At 44.1% G+C, this 22,741-nt stretch overlaps 1 protein-coding gene across 2 annotated transcripts in view; it reads right to left on the bottom strand.

Annotated features, from left to right (window-relative positions):
* Positions 1-22,741, bottom strand: part of RAB23 (RAB23, member RAS oncogene family) — a 76,546-nt gene that overhangs the window by 43,632 nt on the left and 10,173 nt on the right. The window contains exons 2-3 of one of the 2 annotated variants that reach the window (XM_073626710.1): positions 17,916-18,048; positions 6,607-6,811 (exon numbers count right to left, since the gene is read on the bottom strand). In XM_073626710.1, the coding sequence (XP_073482811.1) occupies positions 6,607-6,761 (155 nt within the window). In that variant the 5' untranslated portion in view covers positions 6,762-6,811; positions 17,916-18,048. The remainder of the gene's footprint in view (positions 1-6,606; positions 6,812-17,915; positions 18,049-22,741) is intronic. The other variant, XM_073626709.1, reaches the window with a different exon arrangement.

Raw genomic sequence — 22,741 nt, forward strand, 5'->3', positions numbered from 1 at the left:
GGGGTTCTAGGACCATGTTAAAATCGCCTAGCCAAATACATTGGATATTGGGGTGTTGTGCCATGTATAGCAAACCCTCAGTAATTAAAGTGGAGTTATATGGAGGAGGAATATAAAATGCCAATATTAAATACTGCGTACCATTCAGTGTGCAGTGCAGGAATATATACCTCCCCTGAGGGTCAGTGCACACTGAAATGACTGTAAATGGGGTTGTTTTGGCTATTAAAATCGAAATTCCACGTGAATACGGAGTGTGGGTGGCATGGAACGCCCAACCAATCCAGGGACGTTTAAGTGCATGTTGAAGGTGACCCGTGACATGGGTTTCCACAAGGACTATGATGTCAGCTCTGTATGATTTAAGATTGTTGAAAATCGCAGTGCGTTTAATTTTATCCCGGATCCCCCGAATATTCCAGGAGAGGAATTTTATGTTGGCCATATCAGTGTAGTACAGATGATGATAGAATAGACGTGGATCATTGTAAGGGCTCCCATGCCACCACACCCCGCATGGATGAAGGGAAGACACACATTAATTTTAAGTTCTGTCACCTTTCCCATATGACATTGGTTGCGTACTGGTATATGAAGGCATGTAACAACATCAAACTTGCTCCTAAAGCGAACATTTCCCACAACCCCCCTCCCTGCCCTCAGTCTCCCAAACTTGACTGGGGCATCCAGCCCAAACTTAGTGCAGCTACGTTGCATTATCGAACAATCAGAAACTGCTGCACTTTTAAACATTCCACTGTCGGCGAAAGCCTATTTGGCAGCGCCGGCAGCAGAGTAAACAAAAACCCTCTTTGGGTGCGAATAAGTTCTGGATGTTAAGTCAACGATGGAGAACGTGAAATCTCTGCGGTTCAAACCGGAGGTATATTGCATAAGCCTGGGCCTATGCTCCTTTGTGGTATAGACTCTTACCATATTGGCACCAAAAAGGTTGGAGTCCAGAGTACTGAGATAGCAATGGGGGGGTGCATCCGGTGTTCGGGGGGTGCAATAGGGATCGGATAGTTCCTTGTGTTTGGTAATGGCATGTCCCTGAGATTAAGAGGATCCCCTTGAGACCAAACCGTTAATCGCACCGCGTGAGCGGGAATGTGGGTTTGCAAGTGCTCAGTACTTTGGAGGAGCCGTAGTGGTGGCGGGTTCCAGGTCCTGGCAAGTTTGAGTATAAGGAGAAGGGAAGCAAATACGTTGTGGGCATAAAACGTAGATGTCCAGGTTCAAGAGGTAGGCCATGTTGGCAACGGAGGATCAAGGGTAGTGGGTTCAGGTAGAAAGTTAACTTAGTAGGTTAAGAAGAAAAGGCACTTACAATTTTGGTAGGACTAGGATGTGGTCAGGCTGGGCGATTTCTTGCGGCGTCTTGTTGGTCTAGCCACTCCGAAGCCAAGGTGGTGTCCTCAAAGAAGTGCACCCTGTCTTCGCCTGCCACGCGTAGACGTGCTGGGAAGAGCATTGCGTACTTGATGTGGTGAGCTCTTAGGCGGCGTTTGACTTCTGTGAACCGCACTCGTTGCTTCTGCACCTCAGCAGAAAAATCTGGGAATGCAGAGATGAAGCCTGCCTGGAAGGGAATGTTGCCTTTGATTCTTGCCAATCGAAGCACCGCATCTCGGTCTCTGAAGTTTAGCAGCTTGGCTATGAAGGTGCGGGGTGGTGCTCCTTCAGGCGGGCGGCGTGCAGGCATACGGTGGGCCCGTTCCACCACGAAAGTTGTAGAGAAGGCTTCTCTGCCGTATGTTGTAATCAGAAGCTGCTCAAGGAAGGTGGCAGGATCTGTGCCCTCTGAGCCCTCAGGCAGCCCAATGAAGCGTAGGTTGGATCTGCGGGAGCGGTTCTCGAGGTCATCATGCTTCTGTGCCAGTTGCTGCATCTGCCGCTGCAGATCATCATGGGAATGTTGCAGGGGGTATAGTGTGTCCTCCGCACGTCCAATCCTGGTCTCGGCCTCAGTAACTCTCTCCCTCAGTTTTGTCATGTCGTGCCTGATTAAAGATATGTCCACCTTTACTTCCTCTATTTTGGTCGTCAGGGTGGATTGGCACAGCGAGATGGCTTCAAGCACCTGGGCCGTGCCGTCTGTTGCTGGGTCTGTGTGAGGGGCCTCGTGTGCTGCTGGCGCGGCGCCATCTTGCTGCTCTGTGCCTCGCTCCGTCCTCCGGTATTTATCTAAGGACGAGGAGGCAGCTGCGCCTTTTTTAGGGGGGGACATGTTCCGGCTTGTCTGCGCTGCTGGCACCCACAATTTGGGCAGAAATCTAGCCCGTGTTTGGTGCAGGATGGGGGAATAAGGATTACCACTAGCGGAGCTCCGGTCGATCACGTCCTCTCACATCGCCGTCCAGGCCACGCCCCCAAAAAAAGGAAGGTTTAAGTGTGTACTGCGGAGTGATTCTAACTGTGAGGGGGAGGGGCTGTGTGCAACACATCACTGGTCATAGCTCCCAATCACATGGAGCTATGATCAGTGACAGTGTCACTAGGCAGAACGGGGAGATGCTTGTTTAGCATCTCCCCGTTCTTCCTCTCCGTGAGATGATCGTGGGTATCTGCGGTCGGACTCACGGAGCTCGCGACGGGCACGCGCCGCCGGCGGCGCTCACGTGATGGCACAGCGGCAAATTCAAAGGGACGTACAGGTACACCCATTTGCCTGTCCGTGCCATTCTGCCGACGTACATCGGCGTGCGCCGGTCGTTATGTGGTTAATCAAGTTTATTTTAATAAAATGGTTTTGGAGTAAAAAAGTCTAAAGATAGGTTTTCTATTTAAGATAAAATTAATTTAGTTTATTCAGCATGAAATGGAGTGTAGCATGAGGCTGTATATTCTGCAATATTTACATTTTTGGTAAACTCATTCAATGAATCCAAGCTCGCATACTAGCCCATTATGTGCCACTTACCTGCAAACAAAGCCTGCAATGTCCCCGCTGGCCGCGTCCATCTTCACCCCTCTTCCTTCCGGGGGCCCGTGGACTCCGGCTCTGTGACTGGCCGGAGTCGCGTGACCTTGTGGGCGCGCTCCCGAGTCCAGCATTTGCGTCCATAGACACGAATCCCGGACTCGGCCCCGCCCCCACATCATTGGATTTGATTGACAGCAGTGGGAGCCAATGGCTGTGCTGCTATCAATCTATCCAATAAAGAGCCGAGAGCCTGTGGAGAGAGGGACAGCACGCCCTCGCCGAGGGAAATACGGGGCTCAGGTAAGTAAAACGGGGGGCTAGGGGGTGGTCACTGCCAGGTGTTTTTGACCTTCATGCATAGGATACATTTTAATACCCCTTTAACTGTACTGGAGCAATTCTGCAAAAAAAGAGTGGGCAAATATTGCTAAGTCTATATGTGCAATGTTAGTAGAGACATATCCCAACAGACTAAAGGCTGTAATTAAAGCAAAACGCGGTTAAACAAAATAATAACATAATCCTTTTTCCAACTCAGTCGATATGGTTTTTGATTTTTTTTTTTTCTGACATGTTGGTGTTATAATCTTTCCCTTGGATGTTATAAGTTGCACTAGTAAATACAGCTGGATAAAACAAAAACTGGGTCTGTCTTCATATCAGGCTGCAAAGCAATAAAATGTGATTTAAAAAAAAAAAAAAAAAGGGAGGGGCAATTCTTTTCTATACCCACTGTACCTTCTTTAGTTGTATACAGCAGGTTTCTGTGTCTGATATCAATCCTCTTCCTGACTACATTTCTAAGTTCCCTGACTTCCTGTTTCCTTTCTTTTCCAGTCCTGATACTACATGTCCCATGATCCTTTGAGCCTCTGTAGCTTCAGGATGGGCTATGAGAGTCCCTTGTACCAGTTCTTGGAGCTGATGTGGGTAGGTCCTAGGGTTACTGTGGGTGTTTCTGAGTCTTCATGTTGGTGATGAAAGGTGTAAATGTGTCATACCTCCTCCTATGTCATTCCTGTCTTGCAGCATGCTAAAGAATAATGGCTTACTGCAAGACTACAGAGGAAGGGCTATGGGAGGTTATTAGAAGAGTGCATATGTAAATGAATCACTTCACAGAAAGCAGGGCTATGAGACGGCGGGATCTGAGAGGTGGGACTCTCCCTGTTCATTCTGCTCGGCATATTTAACTGGGCAGGACTGAATTCTAATTGTGAGCCATTCAATCCTGCCCAGCAGCAGCACAGTTAGCTGTCAAACAGATTGTGTATGAAGGAGTTTCCTTCATGAATAATGCTGTGATCTGAGGTGAAACTTGGGAGGTTTGGACTCTTCCTGTAGGTGTGACTAGGCGAGATTGAATGCTAATTAGCGTGTGTTCAAGCCCACCCCCCATCAGAGCTGTGAAAGAAGTTACATCATTTGCAGAGCCTGAAAGACTACAAAGGAGAGTGTTATAGGCTCTAGCTGTTGCAGGAAGTGGCTGTGGAAGGGACAGAGTCTATCAGCGGGATATACAGAGTGTCACATGATACAAAGTCACAACTCAACTCAAAATATCAGAGGATTTGCAGACAACAGAGCAACATGGCATGATCTATGCTGGAATTGATCATTCCATTCAGTTCTAGTGGAAAGAAAATTGGAGCTCAGCTTTAATCAATACAGTAGTTTAGCTACTCACACACTTTTTCTTAGTGATTGACTAAAACTTTGTCTGCAGCCTTCGCATGTGCTGCTACTGTCCAGGGTCTAAGGGTGCATTCACACTTGCGAATATACCCAGCCGGCGATTACATGCGAAAACCCCAGCAGGCCTTGAATTGTGATTGGACGCAGACTGCCCACGCTCAGGTCCAATCACTTACTCGTAATCACTGCGTGAGAAATTACATGTGAGTGGGCGTGATCAACTTTGCTTTCAATGGGATTGCCCACTAGCAGGTAATTGCGCGAACCCCCACTGGGGTTCTCGCCAGCAGGGTGCATTCACAAGTATGAATACATCCTAAAGAAAAACTGTAAGCAGCATGTGCACACATTCCTAAAGAAGAACTAGCACCAAGAGAAGGGCTTGTTAAATCCCCCAGGGGATCCTGTCCACATAACACTTGTCCCCATTCAAATTTGAGCAGTCAATGTTAAATAGAAAAAATATTTATTTCTAGATGCCGATCCACTCCTGCAGACTAAAAACAAAGGAGTTTCCATTGGGGGGGGTTAGTTCCAGCCAGCACTAAGCCACCGCCCCCTCCCCATTCTGCAGCGTCATGCCTCTCATGTCATGTTCAGTACATACAGAATCTGGACCTGCCACCAGCTGCAGTATTCAGGACACAAAGTTAAAACTGTCAGCTAATGTTGTGAATGATTGCAGCTGCATAAAAGTCTTTTTATTAAAAAAAATAAATAAATAAAAACACACAAGCTGACAACAGCAGACACTGGGTAGTGCAGTAGGCTGTCCCAGACAAGTGTAGTAGACAGGGTGTGCGGTTGTCAGCTTTCGTTTTTGTGAATGAAAGTGCTCTACTCCAGCTATAATCATTCCTAACACAAGCAGACAGCTTCCACGCTCTGTGAACGGATTAGCTGATTGAGACCAGCGGGTCTGCATTCAGTGTGAATTAAACAGGAAAGATGAGGAGACACATGAGAAGAAAGCACCACACAAAAGTGCAATGTTTCGTCTAGCAGTTTGGGAAAAGGGGAAGCGGGGCTATGCTGGCTTCTTTGCGGACTGCATGTCATATCCCCTCCTCTCCTGAGCTGTCAGAGATCAGTCTCCTTTGATCAGTGTTGTCAGGCGGATGGGCAGAGTTAGCTATCCAACATCATATCTTAGCAACCTACTGGATAGATTCACCCTCTTTATTTGTCCTAGTGACCACAGGCACCAAACACAGACCGCAAAAAAAAAGTGGCCCATATAAAGAGCAACAAAAAGTTAAAAAAAAGTGTATCCTAAACATATAGAAATACACTGAACAAACATGATGTCTGTTGTATGCAATTATGATGCTTTTTGTGCCGGCTTGCTTCTGCAAATAAAGTATTTGTGATACATTGCTAAAGAAACCAGTCAAATTCCAGCAAATAGCATTTTTGGAAAAAGTACTTTGGTTTTACATTTGTAAAGGTATATTAGGCTAAAAAGGCTGGCTTTTCCTTCCCGTTTACTGACAATGAGCTGCTGCACATTGACAGCGAAAGCCTCAGTCTTGAGGTCACATAACTAGAAGGTTGGGCAGGGGGCATGGCAGGTAAACTGACTATGGAGATACAGGACAGCCTTGCATCAGCACAGCATCCTGTATCTCCAATGAGCAAGAGCTGAGACACCAATACAATCTGACTAAACCAAAACCCACCTCTCCTTCTGTGCTTCGTGTCGTCAGAATAAAGCAGATTTAAAGAGGAACTGGCAGGATCACCAGGTATTTATGAGCAAATAAACTCGAAAAATGAAAGACATACACGATTTGAATTTTTGTGGCAACATTAACTTTTGGTAGTTGATCTAAAGTGTAAGAGTTCAAAATGGCAAATTTAACCTAATGGTAGTAAATCGTTGCCCTACAGCCACACCCCGCCATCCTGTACAATCCTGTATAATATGTATATGTGCGATAGAAATGGACAGACATACAGTATAGATTTGATAAAAGTTTACTTACTGAATTTGCCTTTCCAGAAAATCTACTCCAATGGTCTTCTTGTAATCCTTTGTAAATATGCCTTTGCAGTATCTTTGTATCATGCTTGATTTTCCAACAGCGCCATTCCCTACTACCACCACTTTAATGGCCACTTCCATATCTTCTTCTAACATTGTGCTTGCCTTGCGTGATCACAGTCGTTTACCCTTTCTTAATTTTCAACCTGTAAAATTTATATAGGATATGTTAAAAGCCACAATCTATAGAAGAAAAACATGTTAGTCTGTGCCCAGACTACAGACATTCAACTACCGTATTTACAAGAAAGAAAATAGTGTCAGAACAAACTATTAAAGACTACTATTTTCATAATCGATTAGTTGGCCGATTGTTTCGATTAATCGGTTAATAACCTTAAAAATAAGTGTGGTGTAATTTAGTTAATATGTAAAGTTTAAAAAAAAGGCAATTTATTCTTAAATATCTCTATGCAGTGGTAAATATAAATAACCAACTATATGGTTAGGGAGCAAAATATCTAATCCACTCTGAGAATAACAGACAGAAGAGATATACTGTACATACTATTAGAGGAGATATACTGTATATACACTATTAGAGGAGATATTCTGTATATACACTATTAGAGGAGTGATATACTGTATACAGTATATTAAAGGGTGAATCTGGTAAATATCATCAGACTCAGGCTCAGAGATCAAATTTTTTTATTCAAAAAACAAACAAACAATGTCTTCCTTAAAAAAAAAAAAAAAAATGTAATTTTAAGAACATTTGTTCGATTTTCTAATCATTAGTGGGGTCAGATCGACATTCATTTTCAACCACAGTGACAGGAAAATTTGGAAATAATAGAAAACTTCTTGGTCAAAGGAATTTTTAGATAGTGTATGTGGTTTTCGTTCGGAAATTACATTTGTTTTAAAAACAGAATGTTAAAAACAAGTGAAAATTTCAAACAACAAACAACATTCTTTCATTCTGCGAATGTACAAAGATTTTTCGTCTGAATATTCTCGTCTGAAAATTGATCCGTGTGGCCAGCATAAGGCTTGGTACACACCTATGCAGTTTGCTTTTGATCTGTTTCTGCACTGCTTTTTGCACACGTGATTTTGCTGCGATTTGCATTTTTGCTTTTTTTTTTGGCCAGTTTGTTGTTGAGCTGATTAAAAAACAAAAATTGCTGCAAAAACGCATTACATGCTTTTCTGCAGCTTCTCCATTGAAGTATATTGAACCAAAAAAGCACTGTTTTGTGTTAAAAAAAAGTCCCTGACCCTTTCCAAATATGTATCGGCTGAAAAAAGCATAGATGTGAACATGTCCCATAGGAAACCATGCAAATGAACTGTAGTGCGTTGCTGCAAAAAGCACCAAAAAACACATAGATGTGAACCAGGCCTAAGACGTTTAGTAACATAATGGGGTTAAAAAAAACTAAAATTAGCCCTTTATTAGTACAAACAAAAAAAAAAAAAAAAAAAAAAAAAGCAGATAATCACTACTGTAAGGGGTTCTTTTTTTACTGTAGAACTGTGAAAGTAATATTTACAGTAGTGATTATTTGCTCTTTTTGTACTATAAAGAACGCATTTTAGTTTTTTTTAACCCCATTATGATATTGGCCGATTAATCGATTATGAAAATAGTAATCGATTAATTTCATAATCGATTAATCGAGTAGTTGTTCTAGCCCTAAAGACTACCACAGCTGCTTGTAACAAAGTTATTCCTTCTCGAAGATCCTCCAAAATTGCAACAAAGACTTTGTAGTTGGGTTTCAGTCAGTTTCCAACAGCTCAGAAACATGTGCTGTGTTTTCTTTAACCACTTGCCTACCAGGCACTAACACCCCCTTCCTGCCCAAGCCATTTTTCAGCTTGCAGCGCTGTCGCACTTTGAATGACAATTGCGCGGCCATGCTACACTGTACCCAAACAAATTTTTTTATCATTTTCTTCACACAAACAGAGCTTTTTCTTTCGGTGGTATTTAATCACTGCTGGGTTTTTTGGGGTTTTTTTGTAAAAAATTAAGACCAAACATTTTGAACAAAATTTTTTTACATGTTTTCTGTCAGTAAATTTTGTAACGAAGTAATTTTTCGCCTTCACTGATGTGTGCTGATGAGGCGGCACTGATAGGCTGAACTGGTGGGCATTGATGAGGTGGCACTAATATGTCGCACTTATGGGCACCAATAGGCGGTACAGATGGGCATTTAATGGGTGGCACTGATGGGCAGCTCTGATAGGCGGCACTGATTGCCAGCACTGACTGGCATCGCTAATGGGCACTGATTGCTGGCATTGTATGATGACACGGTTTTACTATACTGTAAATCAGGGCACTGACGATCAGTGCCCTGATTACATTCCTACATGTCACCCTGCGTGGAGATGCGGCTGATCGGCTCTCCTCGCCACACACTCTGTCGGTGTGAGGCGAGGAGCGCCGATTACCGGCACTTCCTTGTTTACATGTGACCGGCTGTTATTGGACACAGCCGATCACATGCATGGTTAAAGAGCCGTGGACGCGGGTCTCTACAGAGATGGGGGCTGCGCCATGTCCTAGCAACACGGCGCACGCCCCCACGGGCACGCGAGAGCGACGTCATCCCAAAACGAGAGCTGCACCACCCCCCTGTCATTTGACGGTGGACGGGCGGCAACCAGTTAAAGAGCACGCATCCCTACAAGATCTGCTCTCATAGGGTGTCAATTCACTAACATTTACCGCATGCGATAATGCAGTCACGTATCCCATTTGCATAAATTATTGCATGCAGTAAATTAAGTCCAATTCACTTTCACCGATTGCTGAGAATATGTAAATACTTTAGTGTGCATGATCTTGGCACAGGTTCACTTTATGTGCACTTTCATACATCTGTATGTATGCATGCATCTGTGGAGGGAGCGGGTGGAATCTGTTGGGTCAGGGGATCAAAAAGAAAAAGTGCATTTTGTATGAAATTACATGTCTCTTTTCAGATAAGTGAAAGGGTCCGGTCAGTCAAGCCAAAACTGTTATTTTACTGTTTGGCACATATTGCACAGTTAAACCCTCTAAAGATTTATTATATCCTTAAGGGATGCCACTGGAGGCGTTCTCTGCTTTTAAATTTTCCAGGTCCGCACACCTGCTGTGGCTGCTAAAAGGGGGTCCTGGACCACTCTTCAACTAACTCTCACTCAGGGAGGCCTGGCTTTGCCTAACCTCCAGCTGTACTATTGGGTGGCTGTACTTGTTACGGTGTTATTGGCATTTCAACCAGAATAGTCAAAACCCAGTGGTCCAGTTGAAGGCTTCCCTTCTTGGTTCCTATGCTGCACTGACTAATTTAGTCGATCACGGTCCCAGGGCACACTGGTTACTGGTCCTATGCGTACAACGATTAGCGTTTGGGTGCAAGCTAGGGGTATTTATGGGAAAGACGCTACCTACTCGCCTCATATACCTCTCTGGGGTAATCCACAACTATGATACCTAGCTCAGATTCCAGATCCCCAATTATGGGCGGCTAAGAAGGTTGTTGCCCTGAAGCATGTTGACTCAGATGGGAGAATTTCTTCCTTTGCTGAATTACAGAAGAGGTTTTCCTTGCCTCAATCTATGTCTTTTCGTTATTATCAATTGGGACATGCTCTTCGAGCCCAACTCCAGGAGCCAATTAATCTGGAAACTGACAGTATAGAGCGACTGTTGACATCTAGACTTCTTGATAAACCTCTGCGACGGGAATCACTTTGGGCGAGGGGGCTTGTGGAACCCAGCTTACCTTGGAGAGCTCTGGAAAATCCTTGCCCAGATCCTCCCGCCCCTCCTATGTGTAAGTTACCCTGTGTCTATTAGGGGCACAAGGTGACTGAGAACCCTAGTCGGGTCTGCACTAACCAGACTCACCATTCAACCACACCGGACTCAGCATTTCCTTTCAACCCTGTTATCCAGGGTTCTATATGTGTGGTTTGTGTTGAAAGACGAAGGGGGCTCTTTCACTTGGCGCATTTATATTCCTCCACAGAGTTTACTATACCTCCAAAGATTAGCAGCCATTTACCCGCAGGTTAGTCCTACCTGTGCCCAGAGCATTTCCTCTACTGGAACTTTTTCATATGGTTTGGCAGTGTCTGGCTATCCGCCCTTACTGGGAGTCAGTCCTGGACGCCTTAAATGGCCTGGGGGATTGGTCTCTCCAGCCTGATCCACACATGCTGCTTCTGGGTATTATAGATGAAGTTGTGGCCCCTAGGCATTTGAAGCTACTTCTGTAGTATGCACTTTATTATGCACAGAGAGATTCTCCTACGATGGAAGCAGCCCTCTCCGCCCACGCGGGCTATTTGGTTCTCTGCGGTTAATGCAGTTTTGCCACTGTATAAATTAACCTATGTGAGTAGAAAGCATCCAAAGAAGTTTGACAAAGTATGGTCCACTTGGATTGATGCTCACGGTCCTGTTGCAAGATGATTGTTTTAGTGTCCTCCCCCCGTCTCTTTGCCGGTCCCCCCCACCAACATCTCCCTTGTCTTGTTTCCCCGACTCCCTGATCCTGTTCGTCCACCCTCCACCCCATTCCCTCCTCTTCGTGCTGGCGGGGGTTTGGCGGGCAGAGACACCCCCTCAGGCTGAATTCGAGGGAAATTCTGTTAATATTGGTATAAGAGCAGTTTGTGCTTTATAATCTTGTCCATATCTGTTCAATGTTTTATTTGTATACCTTTGTAAACCTGCATTGCATTTGTGCATTATTTAAATAAACCTATATCTGTTAAAAAAAGTTCCAGCTATAATTGAAAGAAGTGTTTTATACTATGTTTTTAATACTATTGGCAGCGAAGATGAACACCAAACAAAAGCAGTTATTGACACTCCTACTACCAAGCCAGGCAGTAATGCTTGAGGGGGGGAGTAATGGTTTTGAACAACAAACCTTCAATTCCCATCCAGTGATAGTTTAGTCAACAAAAACACTATTTTTGACTAAAACAATTTAAACGACTAAAATGGCATTTTAATATTTTAGTCAAAGCACTATGGACTAAAACTAAATTTGACATCAAAATTAACACTGCTCTCATCTCTACAATGTTCATTGTTGGTTAAGGGGAATCTGCAACATTTTTCAGTTCTTTTACCCCATAAGGCCTGATTCCCACCTATGCATTTTTAGTGCTTTTTGCATTTTGCAGATTTGCACTACAGAACGTATTCCATAGGAAACTATGGTAGATAGACTGTAGTGCAAATCTGCAAAATGCACTAAAAATGCATAGGTGTGAATCAGCCCTACACCGGTGCCTCCCGGTCCTTTAACCACTTCCATACCGGGCCTTTTCTGGAACTGTTTACAAGTATAAATTAGTATTTTTTTTGCTAGAAAATTATTCAGAACCCCCAATAATTATATTTTTTTCTTTTAGCAGAGACTCTAGGAAATAAAAAGGCAGTCATTGCAACTTTTTACGTCACACGGAATTTGCGCAGAAATTTTTCAAAAAACAAAAAAAAAAAAAAAACGAAAACCAAACACCAGTAAAATTTGCCCAATTTTTTTGTATAATGTGAAAGATGTTAGGTCGAGCAAATACATACCTAATATGTCACGCTTTAAAATTGTGCACACTCGTGGAATGGCGCCAAACTTCGGTACTTAAAAATCTCCACAGGCAACGCTTTAAAAACTGCAGGTTACCAGTTACAGAGAAGGTTTAGAGCTAGAATTGTTGCTCTAACGCATGCGGTGATACCTCACATGTGTTATTTGAATGCTGTTTACATATGTGGGCGTGACTTACGCATGCATTCGCTTCTGTGTGCAAACAGGCGGAGACAGGACCGCTATACATTTTTTTACGCTTTCTCTTAAAAAAAAAAGCTTTCGATCACTTTTATTCCAATTACAAGGAATATAAACATCCCTTGTAATAGAAATAGTGCATGACAGGTCCTCTTTATGGAAAGATGTGGGGTTGATAAGAGATTAAAAAAAAAAAAAAAACCCGTCTCGGCCTTTTCAGCCGTGTCCCCGTCATTGTTTACTTCCACCAGCCTGGACATGATGGCATAACTATGCGCCCGGGCCTCCAAGGGTCACAGAGATGACTGGGGACCATCTGGTCACCAGAAATCTCTATGCTCAACTTCCAGCGGTGACCGATTCATTCTCCAGCTCGCCGATCGCACGGGCGAGCCGGTAGAAGCACCGGAGGGCGCCGCCTGTAAGAACGATCAAGCAGCTGCACTGCCGCTAGGATTGTTCTCAAGGTGCAGAGAATCGCCGGCCGAAAAAGATGATATCTGAATAATGACAGGCATCATTCAGATATCCCCACTCAAAGTCAATTACGTCATATGATGTCCTTGGGCTGGAAGTGGTTAAGGGGTTTCCGATGCCAGGAGGCAGGACAGGGTTTCTGACCACGTAAACACTGTGATTGGCTGTCACAGCGGTAACATGATTGGAAATCCCTGGATCACAAATAGAGATCGGGAGCTTTCCGTTAGCTGCCCGTAATGGTGTCGGGAGCGCACAGGGCGCACGCTCTTGGCACAGCTGTGTTTACATTCTGGTATGCATATATGTGGCCTCTTGGCATTTAGGCCCACCCACCGAGAGGCTGCATATATGCATACTACTGGCACAAAGTGGTTAAAGATGAATTCCAGGTAGACATAAAAGACAAATAAATGCAGCAATGCAAGTATCTGAATCTTATGATCCACTAAACAGTGGAGCTCAGACTGGGATAGGAAGCAGCAGCACAAGGAACCAGTTAGGTGTGCTGCAGTGTTCATGCGCCAACATGAAACCTGCTGATAGAAAAGTGCAGAGTGACAGAGGGCAAAGCTCACGAATGTCTTACTTTTCCTTTTACTGTTCAGTCACAGGCTGGAGGAGGGACAAGACCTTTAAGTGTTTACTTCATTTCAACGTGACTGCACACCAGTGCACAAAGCAATGTCCATAAAGACATGGATGAATGAGTTTGGGGTGGAGGAACGTGACTGGCCTGTACTGAGTCCTGACCTCAATCCGATAGAACACCTTTGGGATGAATTAGAGCGGAGGCTGCAAGCTAGGCCTTCTCGTCCACATCAGCGCCTGACCTCACAAATGCACTTCTGGAAGAATGGTCAAACATTCCCATAGACACACTCCTAAACCTTGTGGACAGCCTTCCCAGAAGTGTTGAAGCTGTTATAGCTGCAAAGGGTGGGCCAACTCAATATTGAACCCTACGGATTAAGACTGGGATGTTCATGTGCGTGTAAAGGCAGGTGTCACAATACTTTTGGTAATATAGTGTATATGTTGCATTTAGACACACTACCAGCACTCATTCTATCAGCAGTGACCGCTAGGACACACTGCAATGCTGGTGTGAGGTGTGGTACGGTAAAATGCGGCATGTATGCATTTTTCTGTAGAGAACTGAATGGCATGCATGCCACTGCACAGCAGCACAATGCACTGTGCTGCTGTGCAGTGACAATTCAAATAGAGGCAGTGTGCTAAAATGAGCATTGCATTGCTCCCTGCTGGAGCCAGCACTGTTACTAACACTGCATGTTACTATGTGGGCTAATGTAAATGTAGCCTAACACATAAACACTGCAATTTTACGCTGGTGCGAATTGTTGCTCTGAGTGGTTAGGTATGGCCACCAAACTTCTTCACTATAATTATCTGTGGCAAATGCTGGATGTGCAGACAGCAGCAAACAGCTATGGCTGCCGGTGACCTGTCATTATAGTGAACAGGACTGGTGGCCAGACCGAACTGCTAACAGCGGCAGGAATACAAAGATTCCTGCTGCTGCATTTCACACCGGCTTAAATTGGCAGTGTAAAATGTAGTTTTAAAGGCTCATTTAAAATGAACAGGTTGTGACAGATGAAATACATACAGTATATGTTAAAGGGGTTGTAAAGGTAAACGTTTTTTCACCTTAATGCATTCTATGCATTAAGATGAAAAAACATCTGACAATACCGGCCCCCCCAGCCCCCCCGTTTTACTTATGGAAAACAAATCAGTGCAGCGCACCGTTTTACTTGCCTGATCCCTCGAAAGTCCCGCTCTCGCTCCGCCGAAGGCTCTTTACCGAGATCAGTGCAGCGGTGTGTCCGACTGACACACCGCTCCACAGATCGCCGCAATGCGTGCCCCCAAGGGCACGTGGCGGCTGTTATCCTGAAGGACGTCATATGACGCCCAGTCAGGATAACTGAACCACCGCCCGGCCATCATTTTGTTATAGGCCGGGCGGGAAGTGGTTAAACGGGCATTCCCTGAAATCGCATCAAAATCGTGCAACTTTCAAGTCGCGGCAGTGTGAAAGGGACCTTAAGGAAACCTGCGCTAAAACTCATGGAGTATCATTACTGATTTTTGGTTGTCTACCATCCTTGCTCCAAGTCAGTGACTCAGACGGCAACGTAACGATCTCTAGTAGAAGGAGAGGGCAACAATGGCAACTTAGGTATTTCTCTCAGCGCAGGTTTTATCTAAAGAACAGCTTATTTTATTATCAAATGTAAAATTCCTGCCCAAGAGAGTGTTTCACAAGATGTTTGCTACTGCATTTATTAGTCAGACAAACCTCCTATGTGCACCCATCTGATTTAGGACATCACACACACCCCAAGACTGTCAGAGACCAATCCTGACAACCAGAACCGAAGTGGAGGAAGACTGCATCTTATTAACCGCTTCAGCCCCGGAAGATTTTACCCCCTTCCTGACCAGATCGTTTTTTGCGATTCGGCACTGCGTCGCTTTAACTGACAATTGCACGGTCGTGCGACGTGGCTCCCAAACAAAATTGACGTCCTTTTTTTCCCACAAATAAAGCTTTCTTTTGGTGGTATTTGATCGCCTCTGCGATTTTTATTTTTTGCGCTATAAACAAAAAAAGAGCGACAATTTTGAAAAAACGCATTATTTTTTACATTTTGCTATAATAAATATCCCCCAAAAAGATATAAAAACATTTTTTTTCCTCAGTTTTAGGCCAATCGTATTCTTCTACATATTTTTGGTAAAACAAATAAATAAATAAATAAATAAATCGCAATAAGCGTTTGTTGATTGGTTTGCGCAAAAGTTATAGCGTTTACTAAATAGGGGATAGTTTTATGGCATTTTTATTCACAATTTTTTTTTTACTAGTAATGGCGGCGATCAGCGATTTTTATTGTGACTGCAACATTATGGCGGACATGTCGGACATTTTTGACACATTTTTAGGACCATTGTCATTTATACAGCGATCAGTGCGATTAAAAATGCACTGATTACTGTGTAAATGACACTGGCAGTTAAGGGGTTAACCACTAGGGGGCGGGGAGTGATTACTAACTGTAGGGGGACGGGCTGTGTGTGTGTGACGTCACTGATCTCTGCTCGGATGACAGGGAGCAGAGATCGAGTGACACTTGTCACTAGGCAGAACGGGGAGATGCTGTTTACATCAGCGTCCCCTCCATGAGGCAATCGCGGGTATCCCCGCGGCGATCGAGTCCGCGGGACCCGCGACCCGACTCACACAGCTCCAGGCGGCGCGCACGCAATGGCACGGCGGGGAGTTCAAATGGACGTACCTATAAGTCCATTTGCCCAGCCGTGCCATTCTGCCGACGTACATCGGCGTGCCGGTCGGGAACCGGTTAACCACTTCGCGCAATATAGCCAAAAGACAGCTACAGTGCGGGCTTAAAATGTCGGGAGGGCGTACATAGACGTCCTCCTATTCTGGCACGCAGTTGGCGCGATCTGTGATCGCAGAGTCCTTGGGACTCGGCTGATCACTGATAGAGGTAAAGGGCCAATCACAGCTGATCACAGACGTAGACAGAAGACGGTTATCGGCTCCCCCCCCGTGTCAGCGTAAAAAAAATGAAGAAAGCCATTAACCAACTTCTGTTAGAGGGACATCGGTCGCCTTAGTGCCCCATCAGTACTGCTAATCAGTGCCCATCAGTGAAACCCATCAGTGCAGCCCCCCCAGTGCCCATCTGTGCAGCCTATTAGTGCCACCTCATCAGTGCCCAAAAATTACCTGTTTGCAAAATTTTATAACAAAATATGAATGTTTGTTTTTTTCAAAATTTTTGGTCTTTTTTTTGTTTGTTTAGCAAAAAATAAAAAACACAGTGGTGATAAAATACCACCAAAAGAAAGCTCTGTGAGAAAAAAAAACATGATACAAATTTCATATGGGTACAGTGTTGCACAAAGTGATGTATTGTATTCTTTAGTTTCTGAGCATGCGTGGTCTTGGTCACACCATTTTTTTCTTACCAATACTAATTGCATGAAAATTGTTTGTTCTGTTATCTTGAGTAAAAAAAAAAAAATTGTACTTGTCCCTTTGAATACATTTACATGAACTGTCATGATCGACTCTCGAAAGCTATGTGCTAACGAATAGATTATCGGATGACCGCTGGAAAAAAAGGTGTTTTTTTCCGTCCGATATTATCATCGTGTGTACTAGGCATAACCCAGAACATCTTGCACAGTATAATTTACAACTTAGACCCCTTTCACACTGAGGCGCTTGTAAACTGCCAGTAAAACACTGAGCCCTTTTGAAGAGCTTTTCAGGCACCTTTGAAGCGCTTTCCATTAATTTTAATGGAGAGGGGCGCTTTTTCACCACCCTGCCCCAGTGTGAAAGCATTCATTGATTTTAATGAATAGGTTTTTGTGAGCTTTTCAGGCGCTTTTTTTAGTGTGAAAGTGCCTGAAACGCGCCTCAGTGTGAAAGGGGTCTTACTATGGGGTGAATTTACATGATCTACATTCATGTGTAAAAAGAAGTACAACCCACTGAGAATTGTTGACCTCCTCGACATACCTGATTTTTCAATAATTTAACAAAAATATAAATGGATATAATGATGTACTGTGGAAAAAAGTACATACAACCTTGGCCCCAGAAGCTGCTGCTCAAACATTGGTTGGAAAAGGCAATATAAAGCCATAAAATGAAACGAGGAGGCTAATTCAAATGTGTTCTGGTTAGGAACTTAACAGTACAGTTATGGATGATTCTTCTTGGGATGCTTCACATTCATCAGCAAAATATTTTTGTTGGAAACATATGTTTAGGGCGTTAGCACATAAGACTTCAGGATTTCCAATCTGCTAAAGTAAAGCAGAAATCCAAGTGTATGCCTTGGAAGAACAGGGAACACAGATCTTCTATGACACATAAGTAATGGAACATTTCCCTGGCATTAGCTACTTACAGAAACTAGCAACATGCAGAAAAAGAAAATATACTCACTGTGCTATGTAGTCAGAAGCAGTAAAGAGGTCGTACTATGGTGGAAATGAGGATGGACAAAAAGCACATCAATGTTCTCCAGGTTACTCTAACATTTGTAAGCAGATATGTATGTGTATAGCTCCAGGGGACGCTAGGTGGAGAAGACAAGGAGGTTGTCATGGAGAGGGCAGTTTATTTACTTTAGGGCTGAACAGAAACTGAACTGCGACAGCCAACTGGTCACAGCTTCCTCTTGGTATTCATTTATCAACACAGGTGTGAACATAGCGGGGACAGAGTTTGAGGATTTAACACATGCCCTGGAGTAATACCAGTCTTCAACCCAGTTCATCGAGTATTATCTAGTCACATTTTTGCTAGGGAGACAATTAAGCCTTTCCACTTTGCAATACATATTTACTTAGATTAGTGAATCATTTCTGACTCGTGTCTTCCAACCTTGAGAAAGCAAAATTTAATGTTTAAAAATACTTCAACTTAAGCAGGCCATACACGCTCGAATTTCAAACAAATTTTCTTTTCAAAATCAGAATGTTCGTTTTTTTGTGATCTGATGATGCCACCATTGATTTTCGAAATTCGGCCGACCCAGCCTTCAAATTTCACCTCATGTTGCTACAGAAAAGAATTTTTGTGGCCGGGAATCTTCTTTTCTCTCCATAAATTTTCTTATTACATTTCTCGCACGATTCTCCCATCATTGATTAAAAAATCATTTGTTTTCCTAAAAATTTCCAACATGTCCGATTCCTCAAATTTGATTGCTGCACGAAAATCGGCCGTTGTTGCAGCCCACTAATGGTGCGAAATTCATACGAAAATTCTTTCATACGATTTTCTAAAGAAAATTCTTACGAAATTCGAACCGTGTATGGCCGGCATCACACATGACTGGATATTGTTTTTTTAAGTAAACTGCAAAGTGAGGATTTGTTTTTTTTAAAATCGGCCACAATCAGAGAAATGCCTGACGCCGGGTTCACACTGGTGCGACACGACAGCTGTCCTACTTTGTATCCGACTTTGCCCTGCGACTTGAAGCCGACATACGTCCAACTTTCAATGAACAGGGACCGGCCGGTCAGGAAAGGGAGTGGGGACGAGCGAGTGCCCCCCCCCCCCGAACCACACCAGGCCGCATGCCCTCAACATGGGGGGGTGGGTGCTTTGGGGAGGGGGGCATCCTGCGGCCCCCCCACCCCAAAGCACCTTTTCCCCATGCTGATGAGGACAAGGGCCTCTTCCAGACAACCCTGGCCATTGGGGTCTGCGGGCAGGGGGCTTATCAGAATCCGGGAGCCCCCTTTAACAAGGGGGCTCCCAGATCCCCTCCCTCCACCCTATGTGAATGAGTATGGGGTACATCGTACCCCTACCCATTCACCTAGGAAAAAAAAAAAAGTGCCAAAAAAAAAAAAAAAAAAAAAAACCCCACACACTAGACAGGTTTTTAAAGTAATTTATTAGGCAGCTCCGGGGGTCTTCTTCCGACTTTGGGGGTCGCTTCCGACTTCTCCGGCCTCTTCTCCCCGCTCTCCGGTATCTTCTGCTCTTTTGCTAGTGGTGGCCCGGTCTTCTCCGTCGTCTTCCTCCCTCTTCTCTTCATCCGAAGTTGACATGACGCTCTCTCCCACTGTAATGACGTGTGTGCGGTGCGCAACGACTTATTTAAGCATGGGCGTGGTCACCGGGTGGTGATGTCATCCGGTGACTCCGCTCCTTATGACGTCACCACCCGGGGCATGATGGGACGGTGACGCCATAAGGGGCGGAGTCACTGGATGACATCACCTGGTGACCATGCCTATATAAGTCGTTGCGCACCGCGCTCACGGCATTACAGCAGGAGAGAGCGTCGTGTCAATTTCGGAAGAAGAGAAGAGGGGAGAAGACGGAGAAGACAGGGCCACCACTAGCAAAAGAGCGGCCAAAAGAGCAGAAGATAGCGGAGGAGCCCGTCAGAAGATACCAGAGAGCAGGAAAAGAACTGGAGAGCGCGGAGAAGAGGCCGAAGAAGTCGGAAGAGACCCCCGAAGTCGGAAGAAGACCCCAGGGCTGCCTAATAAAAATTCAAAACCTGTCTAGTGTGTTTTCTTATTGACACTTTTTTTTCCTAGGTGAATGGGTAGGGGGTACGATGTACCCCCTACTCATTCACATAGGGTGGGGGGGCCGGGATCTGGGGGCCCCCTTATTAAAGGGGGCTCCCGGATTCCGATAAGCCCCCCGCCCGCAGACCCCGACAACCAAGGGCCAGGGTTGTCGGGAAGAGGCCTTTGTTCTCATCAACATGGGGACAAGGTGCTTTGGGGTGGGGGGGACGCAGGGGGCCCCCCTGCCTCAAAGGACCCACCCCCCCATGTTGAGGGCATGGGGCTTGGTATGGTTCAGGAGGGGGGGGCGTGCTCGCTCGTCCCCCACCCCCTTTCCTGACCGGCCGGGTTGCGTGCTCGGATAAAGGTCTGGTATGGATTTTGGGGGGACCCCCACGCAGTTTTTTCGGCGTAGGGGGTTCCTCTTAAAATCCATACCAGACCCAAGGGCCCGTTATGCTCTTGGAGGGGGAACCCATGCCGGTTTTTTATTTAAAATTTGGCGTGGAGTTCCCCCTCAAGATCATCAGAGCACAAGTCACATGTCAAAGTCGGATCATGCAAGACGGCGATCCGACTTCAATGATAGTCATTGGGCTGAAATAGGATCAAAGTTGGACCAAAGTAGTACAGGGAGAATTTTCTAAGTCGGACCGACTTGTTTCAGACCAGTTAAGACGGCTCCCATAGGGAAACATTGATTTTCACACGTCATGCGACATGAGCTCCCAATGTCGGAGCGTTTGTCGCACCAGTGTGAACCCAGCCTCAATGTACTTTATTTAAAAACACAAGTGGCGTTACTTACCATTAGTGTTATTTGTTTCTTGTGCTTCTTTTAGTTCAGTAAAAATTAGGGTTGCACCAATACTAGTAGCGGTATCGGGGCCGATACCGAGTATTTGCAAAGGTATCGGTACACGAGCAAATGCACAGATACCTGAAACCAATACTTTTAGGCTTCGTTCTTTAACCACTTCCCATCCAGGCCAATTCTGACATTTCTCTCCTACATGTAAAATTCATCATTTTTTTGCTAGAAAATTACATAGAACCCCCAAACATTATATATGTTTTTTTTTTTTTTTTAGCAAAGACCCTAGAGAATACAATGACGGTCGTTGCAACTTTTTATCTCGCGTGGTATTTGCGCGGCACTTTTTTGAACACTTTTAAAAAAAAAAAAAAAAGAAGAAGTTTCATGCTTAAAAAAAAAAAACAAAAAATTAAAGTTAGCCCAATTTTTTTGCATAATGTGAAAGATGGCATTATGCCGAGTAAATAGATACTGAACATGTCATGCTTCAAAATTGCACACGCTCTTGGAATGGCGCCAAACTTTGGTACTCAAAAATCCTCATAGGCAACGCTTTAAAAATTTTTACTGGTTACATATTTTGAGTTACAGAGGAGGTCTAGGGCTAGAATTATTTATCTCGCTCTAACATTCGCGGCGGTACCTCACATGTGTGGTTTCAACACAGTTTGCATATGTGGGCGGGACTTACGTATGCGTTCGCTTCTGCGTACGAGCTCACAGGGAAAGGGGCACTTTAAATTTATTTATTTTTTTTTTTAGTTTGACACTTAAAAAAAAAAAAAATTGATCACTTTTATTCCTATTACAAGGAATGTAAACATCCCTTGTAATAGGAATATGGCACGATCTCTGTTCTTTTTAAAGTGAGATATGGGGTCAATAAGACCCCACATCTCACCTCTAGGCTGGGAAGCCTAAAATCTAGAAAAAAAAAAAAAAAAACGATCACGGCTTCCCAGCCGTGGCGGCGCCGTTTTTTTTAAATGCAGAGGCCGGGTGTGATGTCATAACATCACACCCGGCCTCCGAACGATCATAGAGACTCCGGCGACTACCTGGTCCACCAGAAATCTCATCGTTACCACCTGGGGCCGGTGGATCTGTTCTCCGACTCACCGATGGAAGTGGTGAGTCGGTAGAAGCACTGGAGGGAGGGGGGAGTACCCTCCCACCCCCGGAAGAACGATCAAGCGGCGGAACAGCCGCTATGGTGCAGGGAATCGCCGGCTGAAAACGGCAATATCTGAATGATGTCTGTAGCTGCAGGCATCATTCAGATATCACTTCACAATTCAAGGACGTTCCTGAACGTCCTATGGGGCGAAGTGGTTAAGCTGTCAGTGGGTCTCCCCTGTTGAAAAAAAAGCAGCCGGCAATGTTTATTAACATTGCTTAGCGCTGAAACACTAAAATAAAAAGAAACATTGTTTCTTTTTCAAAGGGATGAAAAAAATGTTCCTCTGTTTAACCCCTTATTAACCCTTAATTTACTCTAATCAGTCTTAATTAACTCCCTACTCTCCTCCATTTAATTATTATTTTTCTGCTTTCTTTTTTTGTTTTTTGATCTATTTTATAAACGATAAACAATTAAAACTTTATTTTGGTTTGCTTTGTTAGTGAATATTTTTACATATAAGAAAAGAAAAGACTTATAGAAAACAGTTGTTCACACCAGAGCGCTGTATTTATCTGCATTCCAGAGATGTGCAATCTCTCAATGTGTACAGGAAAATATAATATATATATATATATATATATATATATATATATATATATATATATATATATATATATATATATATATATATATATATATATATATATATATATATATATATATATATTATACACACACACACACACACACAATAAAAAAATATTTATTTCATTTGTAAACAACTTTTCAA

The sequence above is a fragment of the Aquarana catesbeiana genome, linkage group LG04 (assembly GCF_042186555.1).
Source record: "Aquarana catesbeiana isolate 2022-GZ linkage group LG04, ASM4218655v1, whole genome shotgun sequence".
NCBI lineage: Eukaryota > Metazoa > Chordata > Amphibia > Anura > Ranidae > Aquarana > Aquarana catesbeiana.